The sequence below is a fragment of the Sus scrofa genome, chromosome 1 (assembly GCF_000003025.6).
Source record: "Sus scrofa isolate TJ Tabasco breed Duroc chromosome 1, Sscrofa11.1, whole genome shotgun sequence".
Taxonomy (NCBI): domain Eukaryota; kingdom Metazoa; phylum Chordata; class Mammalia; order Artiodactyla; family Suidae; genus Sus; species Sus scrofa.
In genome coordinates, this window is record NC_010443.5 from 30,494,412 (window position 1) to 30,509,178 (window position 14,767).

Sequence of the window (14,767 nt, forward strand, 5' to 3'; positions counted from 1 at the left end):
TGACGTGCACATCATTTCCTCTAAACTGGCCATGGGGTCCTGTCTAGATGTAAGGAAGTGAGGAAGCATAGTCCTGGTTGCACCAGAAAAGAGGAGTATGAAACAGGATTGGTGAAAACATGGCAATGTCTCTGCTATGATGTCTAAAACTGAACTTCTGATTTCCACCCTCAATCTGTTTCTTCTAACTCATCCCCTGTCGGGAAATGCCAACCCCATCCTTCCCACTGCTCAGGACTCAGGACAAAGATCTCGAGGTCAAGGTGTTTCTTTCTCTCACAGTCCACATCCAATCCATCAGCAAGTCATCCTGGCTCAATATTCAAAACATATCCTGAACCCAACCATTTGTCACCATTTCTACTACTATCTTGTCCATTTCACATCTGGATACTTAGAACAGTCCACTTTCTACTCCGGACTTCATACAACCCACCCTTTTTTTTTTTTTTTTTTTTTGCTTTTTAGGGCCACACCTGTGGCATGTGGAAGCTCCCAGGTTAGGGGTCGAGTTGGAGCAACAGCTGCCGGCCTGAGCCAGAGCCACAGCAACGCCAAATCCGAGCCGCATCCAAGACCTACACCACAGCTCTTAGCAATGTTGGATCCTTAACCCACTGAGTGAGGCCAGGGATCGAACCTGCAACCTCATGGTTCCTAGTCAGATTCATTTCCGCTGCGCCACGACAGGAACTCCCCAACAACCCATTTTCAACATAACAGATGGAGTGATCTTTTTAAAAACTCAAGTCACTATGTCATACCTAAGCTCAAAATACTTGAATTGCTACCCATATCATTCAGAGAAAAGCTCAAGCTCTTAAAACGGCCTAAAAACTCCTACACAATCTGTACTCTTCCACCTCCACACTCCCAGTCCTGATCACTTCCTCATCTCCCCCTGATGTCTCCAACACTGCCACCAACACTGCCCTTTTTTTCTATCCCTTGAACATATCAGGATGTCTGCCATCTCATGGTTTTCGCCATTGCTGTTCCTTCTAACCCAGATATCGACATGGCTCCCTCCCATCTCTGTATAACGTCGTCCGCTCAGTGAGATCCCCCAACCACTCTCTAAAAACTAACAATTTCCCCACCCACACACCTTATCTCCAGAACTTCCTATCCTCCTTCCTGCTTTATTTGGTTTTTCTTGCTGCACTATCCCTCTCTAGTATACTATATAGGTTTACCATTCATCTAGCCCACTAGAATACAATACCCTCCATGAGAATATTTGTCTATTTTGTCCACCAAGTGATTACAACGTCTAAAAACAGGCTTCAAATATAACAGCTGCCCCCAAATTGTCACTGAATAAAGTAGTAGCCACTGCCCAAATCTCATTTTAAAATAACTCTAGAACTAAACATCTTACAATCACATTAACTAACTTACTAAAACTTTGAGAAGGACAAAAATTGTAATATATGTATCTTTCAAGCCTTAGTTTACCAAAGTTCCAAACAGAGAGTGAAGAATCTTTAACTACTCCTTTAATTAAATTTGTTGAATTATCATCCAACTTTCCCATATTCTGCTATCTTATGGCTGCCTATTCAAAAGATTAAGTAATGACAATTGCACAGGTGATTTATAATCATACTGGAATAAGTCAGTTTCTCTCCAATACTGATAATATTTAAAGCCTTTGCTCTTTGTTTAAATAAGTTGAGATCAAGTAGAGTTTTAATCCGAACTTTAAGATACCACATGTATTGAACTGAAAACCATTTATTGATCAAAGCAGATTCTGGAACAAGACTTGATGAGCTCACATTCCATCAGCACAGTTTTCTAGCTATCACGACCTTGACTGAGATCTCCAAGCTCAGAGTCAGCATGCTCTCCTTCAGACTGGCATTATAGCAGATCCTGCCACGTGGGGATGGTGTGCCATTTAATGAGTTGAGCCACAGAAAGCACAGCATGATGCCTATCAATGAATGCAAGCACTTTTCATCAATGGACATTTTCCATGTGTTGTACACCTTATAGCAAAATTCCTTTACACTAATTTTTCCCAATTCTCAAAATTATTCAGGCATGAAAGAAATAGATTACATTTCTATCACAAATAGTTACCAATTTAATTCATTCTAACAGAATATTAGATAATCCATATACCATATATAAGTAGTAAATTTAGATAAGAGACTTTTGATTCACAAAGATATCACAGCCTGTATGTGCACCTCAGCTATCCAAGCACAGATGGTATGTTCAGGTCTACATAATAAACCTGTCCAAAGGGCTCAGAGAGCAGCTCAATTTTTAAAGATGAGCTAGTGGCTACGGTCAAAGATGATAATATAGACTCTCTAAAAACAAAGAGCTGAGGAATAATCTAAAGTCACTGGGTATTCAGGGGTGAAAAACAGAGACAGGAAAGAGATTAATTTATTAAACTAATGCTAGAAATTTAATATGCATTATTAAATTAGCAGGTTTGATATAAGAAAATGAATAACTATTAATATCTACGTAATATGAACTTCTAAAAACACTGTTGAAACACACAAGGTGAAATACGGATCTATGGATGTGAGGGACAGAGCTCAACACCAAAGGGAAGAGCAGCACATCGTGGGGGCACCCCCGACCCAGCGTGGCTGACAGCGTGGGGAAGAAGACAGGTGGCAACCTGAGCGTCTTGCTCAGAGGGAGTGAAACCCACAGCGGCTCTTCAAGATTTACAAGTTATTCCTTGGGGAAGAGGCTCATCTGGGAAGAGGCGATAATACTGGCAAAAGAAGAGAAAGCACAGAAAGCCTGCAAGACTCGGGGAACGGAAAGTAGCCAGAAATCAGACTAGAGAGACCCAGGCAAGCAATTACGTCTGTGGGCTTTATCACACACTTGGGATTTTCTCTTGAAGGCAAGAAGGACCTTGGAGGATGATAAGCAGAATAATGGTGTGATCAGGTATGGATATTAGGAATGCGACTCTAGAAGCGGCTTAAAGCAGAAAAACACAGTGAAGAGATAAAATTAAAATTCAAAATAAGGAGCTGCAGCCAAGACAACAACTTGGAGAGATATTCAAAAATTAAGACTGGATAGGACTTTGAGATAGAGATGAAAGACAAAAGAATGACTACCTATTTTCTGAATTGACCTACTCAGTAGCTGATGATGCCATCCACTAAGATGGGAGGTACAGGAACAGAGGGAGAAAGGGGGGAAACTGGGAGAGGAGAGCTGGTGAGTTTAGTTTTCATCTGCTGAGTCTGCAGACTTCAGTGCTTGCAGGCAGAAACGTCTGCCAGAGGCAGCTGAATATGCAAGCGCAAACACACACACTCTTAAAGACCATCTGAATATGTCAGGTTATTGTAACACCAGCTCACATTTATTGCATTTTTACTCTAAGAAGGGCACTGTGCTGAGCCCTTCATATAATGTCTTTTTTTTTTTTCTTTTGCTTTTTAGGGCCACATGTGTGGCATATGGAAGTTCCCAGGCTAGGGGTAGAATCAGAGCTGCAGCTGCACAGCCACAGCAAAGTGGGATCTGAGCCGTATCTGCAACCTACACCACAGCTCATGGCAACACAGACTCCTTAACCCACTGAGCAGGGCCAGATATCGAACCTGCGTCCTCATGGATACTAGTCAGATTCATTACCACTGAGCCACAACAGGAACTCCCATACAATGTCTTTTTATTATCCTTCCCCACCTTACAGAGGAGGAAGAGTTTATGAAATTTCCCAATAGTCACGAAGTATTTAAGTGTTAAGGATGTCTGACTTCACAACTCAAGTCCTTACCTTGTGCTGTATCACGCAAAACCCATTATAGGTTTTAGGACCAGATAAAAGTGGGTTCAATTCTAATCTCTCTTAAACAGTTCTTTGACCTTGATAGTCTCCAAGCCAGAGTTTCCTTTTTGTAAAGTGTTAACTATAGCGATTCCACTGCAAGGATATGGTGAGGGCTAGAGAGAGCACACGGAAAGTGCTAGATGTGCATTAAGTGTGCCATAAATGGCATCTACTGTTACATCTATACCCGGGCGGGGGGGGAACTCTTCTTGAAGTAAAATAGCTATGATCTAAGTAAATTCCCTTTCATCTGACTATGAACTTTCTTTTAATTTCACCTTACTTGTTCTATATCTTAATAAACACTAAATACCATTTTTCATAAAGTTTTAAGAGATTAATTTACTCTGCAAGATTTAGTCATTTAAAGATTTCATTCAAATAGGAATCATTTCAATATAGTGAGAGTTTATTCTATAGAGATGAAAGTCCAAATAAGAAAAACGAAATGCAATAAGGCATGTAGATGTTATGGAGAGAGCTTTGGACTTGGAGTCAGAAGACCTTTGCGAAGTTCCAACTCTGAAGCTTACAAGCCAAGCCAATGTGAGCAAGTCACTTAATAGTCCCAAGCATCCCTCTGCACACATACAAGGTGAACAGATTGGCCTCTACGTTCTTAAATCTGAGAATGCCGAGGAAGGATTGATAATGTTATAAAAATCAAAGCCATTAACACTTGACACAAACTTCAAGTGGTTTAAACCACTCTAGAGGACCTATCAAACCACTCCACCGATCAGGAGCTTCCAATTAGACTCTAACCAGATCATAACCCTGAGGTGGAGAGTTCAGTGTTGGGAAGGGAGAAAAGAAAGGGAGAAGTGAAAGCCTTCTTTCCTTCTCTCGAAATCTCTCCCATTCTCACCACCAATTAAGTAGCTGGGTTTGAGCTGAGGGACCAGAAAGTCAGTCATTAACAACACTGACAACTTAATTAAAAAAAAAAAAATACTGAGTTCTGCAGCCCTAAAATATCACTGGGAGGAAATGCTATATTATGTACTAGTGCTGTTTTTCTGGAGGTTTTTTTTGTTTGTTTGTTTGTTTTTATTTTCAGGGACACATCTGGACCATATGGACATTCCCAGGCCAGGGATCGAATCGGAGCTCCAGCTGCCGGCCTAGGCCACAGCAACCGCAACACAGGATCCAAGTCACATCTGCAACCTACATGACAGCTCATAGCAACACCAGATCCTTAACCCACTGAGTGAGGCCAGGGATCAAATCCGCATCCTCATGGATTCTAGTTGGATTCATTTCCACTGCACCAGAACGGGAACTCCTGGGTTTCATTTTTTTAAACAGTGGTATGAAGTATCTTGGATACTCGCCTTACTCTACTGTTAAACCTAAGAATATATTCTCTCTAGCCTCTTTTAACTGTATTGAAACAAAAATTTGTCCTTAAGTATACACACACTCACACCCTAAGGTAATTAACTGCATCAACCATCCTGGTTTGCATGTACTTCACCTCTTTTAGCTTTGAAAATTCCATGTCCCTGGAAACAATCTAAATGTCCGTCGACAAATGAATGGATTGAGATGTGGTACCTACATAAAATGGAATGCTACTTAGCCATAAAAAAGAATGACATAGTGCCATTTGCAGCAACATGGATGCAACTAGACACCCTCATACGAAGTGAAGCCAGTCATGAGGAGGAAGACAAATACCATATGATATTACTTATATATGAATCTAAAATACGGCACAAAGGAACTTATCTACAAAACAGAGAGAGACTCACAGACATAGAGAACAGAGGGGAGGGGGGAGAGAGGAAGCAGTGGGATGGACTGGGAGTCTGAGTTTAGTAGATGCTAACTATTACATTTAGAATGGATAAGCAATGAGGTCCTACTGTATAGCTCAGGGAACTATATCCAGTCTCTTGGAATAGACCATGATGGAAAATAATATAAGAAAATTATATATATATATATATATATATACACACACACACATATGCACACATATACACACACACACTTATATGCATGACTGGGTCACTTTGCTGTACAGCAGAAATTGGCCCAACAGTGTAAATCAACTATACTCCAATAAAATTTTGTTTTAATTCCATGTCCCAAAAAACTCCTGAGTCTCTGGAAAATAAGGACAGTTGGTCAATCTAACACACACACACATGCACGCACTCACACGTATACACAGACACAAACTTTTAGGTACCTCTCAGTGTGTTAGAACAAAGTGCAGATGAACAGTAGCCCCTCATGAAGCAACACCACTAAACGATACCCTTCACTCAGCTATATATATGGTTGCACTTCACACTTCTGCTGCCACCGGGATCCATAAACATGCAATGGCATGGGTGACCTATCATCACGCTATCATCCATTTTGCTAAAGTCCAGGCTATGAATACTTAAGGCTACGAATACTTTCAAAAACCAACATTAAAAAGAGAAAACTACTGTGAAGCTTCGGCCTCCCAACTGCCCTTTGTCTACTTTTCTAAAAACTTAGGTAATTTTCAAATACTATCTCTACCACTCGATAGGTTTTTTAAAAATAGTTTCATGGCTTTCAGATTTTTGTTGCATTTTTCCTATAATGATGCCACATAAAATTAAATAATAATAATATTCTATAGAAATAAATTAGACAATGGTCATGTCTAGAAATTAAAAACTCGACTGTCATTTCATCCAAATGAAGTACGTAGCAGAAAACAAATTAACTTGCAGTGGCATGTAGTCACCAGAACACACATCACTCTCAATTTTAAAAGGAAATGCAAGTACACGTATTTCCTTACTTGTGACATCACTAACTGTCTGTGGGCAGAACAGCTTGGGCCGTAGTTGGCAGTACTGTGGGCGTTGGGGGTGGGAAACTTTCCATAGACTCCAGTTCTACACACTGAAGACCTAGTTTCATGGAGACACTACTAATATGCTATGAGGAAAAGCCATAAGAATCCTTTCCCTTTGAGGAGTTCACCTTGTGGCTCAGAGGAAACGAATCCGACTAGTAACCATGAGGTTGCAGGTTCGATCCCTGGCCTTGCTCGGTGGGTTAAGGATCCAGCATTGCCGTGAGTTGTGGTGTAGGTCACAGATGCGGCTCAGATCCTGTGTTGCTGTGGCTGTGGTGGAGGCTGGCAGCTACAACTCCAATTCACCCCCTTGCCTGGGAACCACCATCTGCCCCGGGTGCGGCCCTAAAAAGCAGGAAAAAAATAATACTCCTTTCCTTCGAGAAATCTGAATCTTAGAATGGATCCCACCAATCCTGTGCCTTCTTCACGCTGCAAAAAGCTTAACAAAATAAGGAAATCCCTTCAGCACTGTGGTCACCATCCTGGAAATGAACAATATGCTTCTCCTTTCATGCTTCTGACATTCAACAACACACACACTGTCCAAGCACATTTGGAAGAAAACCCAGTAAAAAAGCTGTGTAAAATTGTTTTAGACCGTCAAAAACACCTGGCGTGATTTCAACGCCCTTGTCTTTTTACCACTGGCTTTTACAAGGAGACAATCAAGGGAGAGCGCAAAACACAATACTGTAAAGTAGAAACAGCACAAATTTTCCAAGGTCCCTTTTATGACCTTGAAAAAGAATTCAAAAGCTGACCAAACATGTTGAACAAAAAACTTGCTTTTTACAATATTTTTCTTTTAGTTTGATTTTTATTAGTCTTACCACAACATTTTTCAACAAAACTGAAATTGCATTAAGACTTACTGATTGTTCATTTAAATCCTGGGAGTCTTCCATGTGGTTTTCTTACTTCTCCTGCCACTCCCACGCAGAGGCAGCTTCCTTCAATTAAAAATGGCCTACCTAAAACAAACAAACAAAAAAAAATGAAAACAAAGTAGAAAAAATGAAAAAGTTATCTTTTTAAATGATTTGTAAAATTACTGAAACTTGGATTTATGTGATAGTTGGTAATTGTAGAAGCGTTACTTTTCAAGAACAAAATCCATTAATATTGTCCCTCTTATCTGATAGAAATAATGATCTTGAAAATCACATCATTGTAAAATTGAGATATTCAGCTACTCAGGCATCCCACAGATAAATAAAAACATCTGAGGACAGGCTGGGAGACCCAGTCTGTAATAAACACCTAGTCTACTACTTTGCTGAGAGGTCTGCTGCTAAGCAATGGGCAGACTAAAAATTAAGAGTTTGCACTAACCATTTTCTAAAGTACATAAAATTGAAAAAACATAATGTATATTTTAGTATGCAGCTTTCTATTACAGGAAAATCTGTCTGAATTGCCACATGATCACTATTAAGAATAGTTATAAAAATATAATGTAAAATGCATGACCAATTTTTAAAAAAGAACGAAAATAAGACTAGATAAAGAAGGTATTACAGAAATATATGGCAAGGAAAACTGGTCAGTAAACTACAGTAAGACACAACTTCTCGGAAAAAAAAAAAGTTCACCTTGGGAGTTCCCGTCATGGCTCAGTGGAAACAAATCTGACTAGCATCCATGAGGATGCGGGTTTGATCCTTGGCTTTGTTCAGCGGGTTAAGGATCTGGCATCACCGTGAGCTGTGAGTAGGCTGCACACACGGCTTGGATCCTGCATTGCTGTGGCTGTGGCGCAGGCCAGCAGCTACAGCTCTGATTCAACCCCTAGTCTGGGAAGCTCCATATGCTGCAGGTGCAGCCCTGAAAAGACAAAAAAAAAAAAAAAAGTTCATATTTACTTCACACCATATATTAAAATTTTTCCAGGCAAATTGAAGTTTAAAAAAACTTTGAGAAAAATAGCCATAGATATTTTTAATTTCCAAATAGAACAGACTTACATAATAGAAGTATGTAATGGAATACAACATAAAAAAGCCTTATCACCCCCATGAATTTACCCCCTCACACACACACAAATAAAAGATAAAAGGAAATATACAAAGAAATATCTTTTTTTTTTTGGTCTTTTTAAGGTCTGCACCCATGGCATATGGAGGTTTCCAGGCTAGTGGTCAAATCCGAGCTGTAGCTTCTGAGCTGTAGCTGCTGGCCTACACCACAGCCACGGTAACAGTAACTCTGATCCAAGAGGTGTCTGTGACCTAGAACAAGGTGTTCTAGATGTAAATCTAGATGTAAAGTTCTAGATGTAAACCTAGAACAAGGCATTCTATATGTAAACCTAGAACAAGGCATTCTAGATGTAAACCTAGAACAAGGCATTCTAGATGTAAAGATGTCATCCTTTGTGCTAAAGGGGGGCCTGAAAAATGGCGACTGGAAAAAGCCCAACTGTTTGCCTTGTACCTCACACCTCCATCTTTCTTCTCCCATTCTCCCCCATCTTCTGGTTCTCCGCATCAAATCTGGATCTCTCTCTCCCTTATCCTGCTTCTTGCTGACCCCTTGCTTGCTCCTTCTATTCTAGCAGACCTCCTGATCCCTGGCCCTGTGCACCACCCCATCCCTGGTGACTAGGACAACTCTGGCACAGGCTGGTTTTGGATATGGTGTCTACCTTAGGAAGGACCAGTCACCAGGCCAATGGATGCTGACCTGAAAAGACTCAATACCTGCCAGCATCACGATCCCTCCCCTGCCTCCTCCAGGGAGGAATCTGGATGGGTCATCTCCTTTTTAGAGTCATTTTCTCCTTGCTACCTGGACAACAAACTAGCCAAGTGCTCTCCTGAAGAAGAGGATCAGAGGCACCTTTTCATTCTGATGATGGATGGGTAAGATGAATGGCAAAAACACTGTACAAGAGTACAAAGAGAAGGGACATGGATCTGGCTGTGTAAAAATAAGACAAAACTATGCATTTCTGAATATAGAAGAACAGCTCCAAAAGTAAAAGGACACAACAGATTATGAAAAATATCTTCAGTAAATATTATAAAAGTGACATTGAGAACAGAGAAATTGGTAAGGAAAAGTTTAAGGGCCTATCTGATGATTAAGCAAGGATATTAAAATACAAATCATTATTAAAAATGTAAATAATAAACAAACATTTGGAAGGGCGCTCACATTCACAGTCACTAAAATATGTAAATTTAAGCAACAAGCATACATTTGGGGCTTCTGTCTACATCTTCCATAACTAAACCAATTTTTGGGGTCTTTTTAGGGCTACAAGCGTGGCATGTGGAGGTTCCCAGGCTAAGGGAAATCGGAGCTGTAGTTGCTGGCCTACACCACAGCCAGAGCAATGCCAGATCAGAGTAGCGTCTGCAACCTACACTACAGCTCACGGCAACAGTGGATCCTTAACCCACTGAGCTAGGCCCAGGATCAAACCTGTGTCCTCATGGATGCTAGTCAGATTCATTTCCACTGAGCCACAACAGGAATTCCCAACAACTAAAACCTTTCTGTTTTTTTTTTTTTTTTTTTTTGCTTTTGCTTTTTAGGGCCACACCTGTAGCAGATGGAGTTTCCCAGGCTAGGGGTCACCAATTATTGCTACAGCTGCCAGCCTACGCCACAGCCACAGCAATGTGGGATCCAAGCCGCATCTGCAACCTACACACAGCACATGGCAAAGCCGGATCCTTAACCCACTGAGCGAGGCTAGGGATCGAACCCGCAACCTCATGCTTCCTAGTCAGATTCATTTCTGCTGCGCCACGACGGGAACTCCATTTTTTAAAAACATTTTATTTTTTTTTTTTTTTTTTAAATACTACTAATACCCAATTCGGAAAGGATACAGTGAAAATGGTGTCCTTATTCAACTTTCAGTGATAATGTCAAGCTTTCTAACGCTTTTGGAAGGAAATCTATTTCTGCATTTTAAAATATGTCTAAACTCATCTAGCAATATTAACTTTCTAAAGAGTAAACGATCCTCCCTAAAAGCCAAGAGGCATTCGCTACAGTTATTTATGATAATAAAAATCGGAAACAGCCTCAGCTTTGTAGAGCACTGATTAAACAAATTATACTCAATAAATTTAAGGTAATATAATTTAAAGATCAAAAGTATAATCATAAAAAAGATATGGAAAACAAAAAATGTTATTGATTGTATATTATGTGAAAAAATCAGAACACCAAATTTTAGTTCCTTTAATACTAATGTACAACTAAGCATGTATTTGGATATTGATTAAAAAGAAACATCAGGGGTTCTGGTTTCGGCTCAGTGGGTTAATAACCTGACATAGGCTCCATGAGGACCTGGCTTCTCTCAGTGAGTTAAGGATCCAGCATTGCAGCAGGCTGCAGCACAATCACAGATGCAGCTCAGATTCAGTGTTGCTATGGCTGTGGCACAGGCCCGCAGTTGCAGCTCCAATTTGACCCCTAGCCTGGGAACTTCCATATGCACAGCCTTAAAAAAAAAAAAAAAAAAAAAACTCAAAATAAAAATAATCTGATGAAGAATTATACCTTTGAGTTCACCTACTTTGATTATTGCTGATTTTACTGTCTGTCCAATAAGTAAAACATTTTTCCACTATAACCTGGAAGCACTTGGTAAGTAAAAGTAAATGATGCTGAAATATTTTACAAGAAATCAGTGAAAATGAATTTTCTGGAGAGCAGACCCTTTCTGCAAGCGGCCTCTGTGGCTTTCTACCTGGAATAAATTTCAAAGCTGTGTAATCTCTTTACAGGTAGGCCGCCTTTATCTCATTTACGAGTATTATCTCCAGCACCTGGCTCGGTGTCTGGCAAGCATTAGGTGGTGAGCAAATATTAATTGAATGTATGATACAATTAATTAGTGGATCAAATCAAACATAATGTATCTGATAATGTGGAAAAAAATGTAAACAGCCAGATAATTTTACTTTTGAAAACTCTGTCTCAAATATGTGTCTATTTTAAGGAAAATGCTGTTCTATCTTATGTTTTTCAGGTAACGTAGTGTAACTTTTCAGAAAATTTAATATTGAGAATTATCCACCGGGCATTTTCCTATTCACCCAACCTAACAAGAAAATATAATAACATTACTATTGATATCAGTGTAACCTATTATTCACTAATAATATAACATGTTTTAGTTTCCTAAGGTTGCAATAAAAAGTCCTACAGACTGGGTGGCTTAAACAACAGAAATTTATTCTCTCAGTTTTGACAGCAAGAAACCCAAAATTATGTTCTCTTTTGTTCCTTTTTTGTTGTTGTTGTTGGATAATTTCCTTTTATTTCATGCTTGTGTCCTCTTTCTTTTTAGTTTTTGTGAATGTATTGTTTGGTTCTGATTTGTAGTTGCCCATTTTTCAAGTGTGTTAACCCATTCCTATTATCTGCTTGCTTTAGCTTTAGCTGACAGTCATATAGGCTCAAAAACACTCTTAAAAAAAAAAAAGAGGGAGAGTCTAGATTTTCTTATTTTCCTTCCCCACACTGTATGATTTTGAAGTCCTTTTTTATATCTTCATGATTATCCTTTTGCTGTTCTTTGTGTGTATGTATGACTGGGTCACTTTACTGTATAGCAGATATTGACAGAACATTGTAAAACCAAGTATATTTTAAGAAAAAAAAATTTAAAAAAAGAAATCCTAAATTAGCATGTTGGAAGGTCCACACCCTCTCTGGAGGCTCTGGGAAAGAATCATTCTTTGCTTCTTCCTAATTTCTGGTGTTTGCCAACAATCCTTGGCGTCCCCCCGGCTTGTAGACATATCCCATCATCTCTGCCTCCATCATCACACAGCATTTTTCCCACCTATTTCTGCACACAGCCTTCTGTGTGTGTGCCTCTGTATCCAAATGTCTCTGTTCTTATAAGTACATCAGTCATTGGACTAGGACCCATTTTAATCCAGTAACACCTCATCTTATCTGCAAAGACCCTATTTCCAAATAAGGTTCCATTTACAGCTAAGGAGGTTAGACCTTAAACATACTTTTCAGGATACACAATTCAACCCACAACACATGGACAGTTATCACACTGAAATGATTATTCAGATGTGATCAAGACTTAAATGTAATATTTCCAGAAAAGCTACACAAGAATTCAATAAAGGAGACTCATCATTAAGAAAGAAGTGATCATTTTCTAGAAGGACCAGCATCTCAGGACACAAGTGATAACTCAGGTGAAATTAAGACTTCAAGAAAGATGTTGAGGAGTTCCCGTCATGGCGCAGTGGTTAACGAATCGACTAGGCACCATGAGGTTGCGGGTTCGGTCCTGCTTGTCAGTGGTTAGGATCGGCGTTGCGTGAGCTGTGGGTAGGTTGCAGACGCGGCTCGGATCTGGTTGCTGTGGCTCTGGCGTAGGCTGGTGGTAAGCTCTGATTAGACCCTGCCTGGAACTCCATATGCGGGAGCGGCCAAGAAATAGCAACAACAACAAAAAAAAAAAAAAAGACAAAAAAAAAAAAAAAAAAAAAAGATGTTGAAACATAAGAGAATTAAGCAAAAATAGCCTTTTTTTTTTTTAATCACTGGTTCAGAATCTAATTGTTCCAGTTTGGGAGCTATCTGCATCAATCCATGTTATAACACAATACTTTTATGGTTCCTTAAAATTGAGGTTAATTGTTACTTAGTTTAACTGTTTTACAGCAACGTGAATTTCTGTCTTTGCCAAACACACTAAGGTACTAAAATATTATGAGCCCAGTGATTTTATATTACTATACCGAGTAAAACTACCTGGGCTAATTGCAAACACAGTATTATTTTACACCATAATTTAGCAATGGATGTTATGCTAAATCCTTTAACATTTGGTTTTCACAAATATATGAGAAAAAGACAAGAACACTCTTCGAATCAAGTAAGAAGTATTACCTCATAATAAAGATATAAAATTAAGGAATAACAGTAACCTCATGCTGTTTTATGAGGCAATAATCTAGTTCCCAGCTCTATTTCAAGACCATTCCCCCAGAAAAGGTGAATTTAAAATAGTAATAATAGCAACTTCACTCATTCCAAGTTAGACTATTTCTCCTAAGGTTAGGTTTTCAATATACAGAAAATGAATCATATCCTTTTCTTTATTCTCTGCTCTAAATGTAAGGTGGAAACTCCTATTCTTAGAAAATCAGATTTTCAAAAATCACAATCCTTCTAACTTAAATATATAATGAAATTTATGCACGAAATGTTTAAAATAACTCTCAAAAATGGAATGAGGGACTGAGGCGTAGGCCAGGTGGTAGAGACAGCAAGTGACCTTGTGCCTTTAAGAAAGAGATATTGAATGAAGTCAAAGGAGTTCCTAGAATTTGTGTGATGTCACCCTAGTCTTCTTTCTGATCAAACCATCAACAAAAATTAGATTGTCCAGGCATGCTTGATTCTGGCTAAATAAACACAAACATGGGGGGGGGGCCTCTCTGTGCCAAGGTGGGCATATGACAAAGACAGAAGCTGCAGGGATGCTCCTCCACCTCTGGATTACAGACACATATGGACACATACGGCAAGGCCCCCACTGGTCATCAAAACCTCTGGGCTTTGTCATCAACTCCTTGCCCACTCCTCTCCATTCAATACATGGCCACGTCCTATCAACACTTCACAGTTTTCATTCAAATTTCTCCATGTTCCTCTCCTCGCTGTTTCAAGCCATGGTCATCCCTAGACTGGACCAACGGCCTCCTAAGGGCCCTCCAGTCCCGCTCCCTGGACCATACGGTTCACAGGGCAGAGTGATGATAATTTTAAAATAAAGCCCTGACTGTATTCTCTTAAAACAATTAATAACTCTACCTCTTCTTTAGGATAAACCAGAAGTTCTTTCATTGGTCCCACTTGCAGACATGGCACTGCATCTCTCTGCCAAAATGTCCCAAGATGGGTAACCAGTAATCAGGTGCTTTTTGTTCCCTGCAGCCACTGATCAAGGTGGGCATTCCCAGGGAGAGCTCCATCGTCCGTCTCCCTGATGTCCAGTTCTTGTTCCCCTGTCTTTGTCATCCTCTCACCCTGTCGCTATCATGGCACTGCCCTGCAGCCAAAGGCTGGGCATTCCACCAGGA

At 39.7% G+C, this 14,767-nt stretch overlaps 1 protein-coding gene across 14 annotated transcripts in view; it reads right to left on the bottom strand.

Moving 5' to 3' along the window:
- EYA4 (EYA transcriptional coactivator and phosphatase 4) overlaps nucleotides 1–14,767 on the bottom strand; it is a 314,810-nt gene that overhangs the window by 233,628 nt on the left and 66,415 nt on the right. For 13 of the 14 annotated variants that reach the window (XM_013988217.2, XM_021087721.1, XM_021087726.1 and 10 more), the window contains one exon: nucleotides 7,556–7,654. The exons of the other annotated variant lie outside the window; for it this stretch is intronic. In XM_013988217.2, the coding sequence (XP_013843671.1) occupies nucleotides 7,556–7,588 (33 nt within the window). In that variant the 5' untranslated portion in view covers nucleotides 7,589–7,654. The remainder of the gene's footprint in view (nucleotides 1–7,555; nucleotides 7,655–14,767) is intronic. 14 annotated transcript variants of the gene reach the window in all.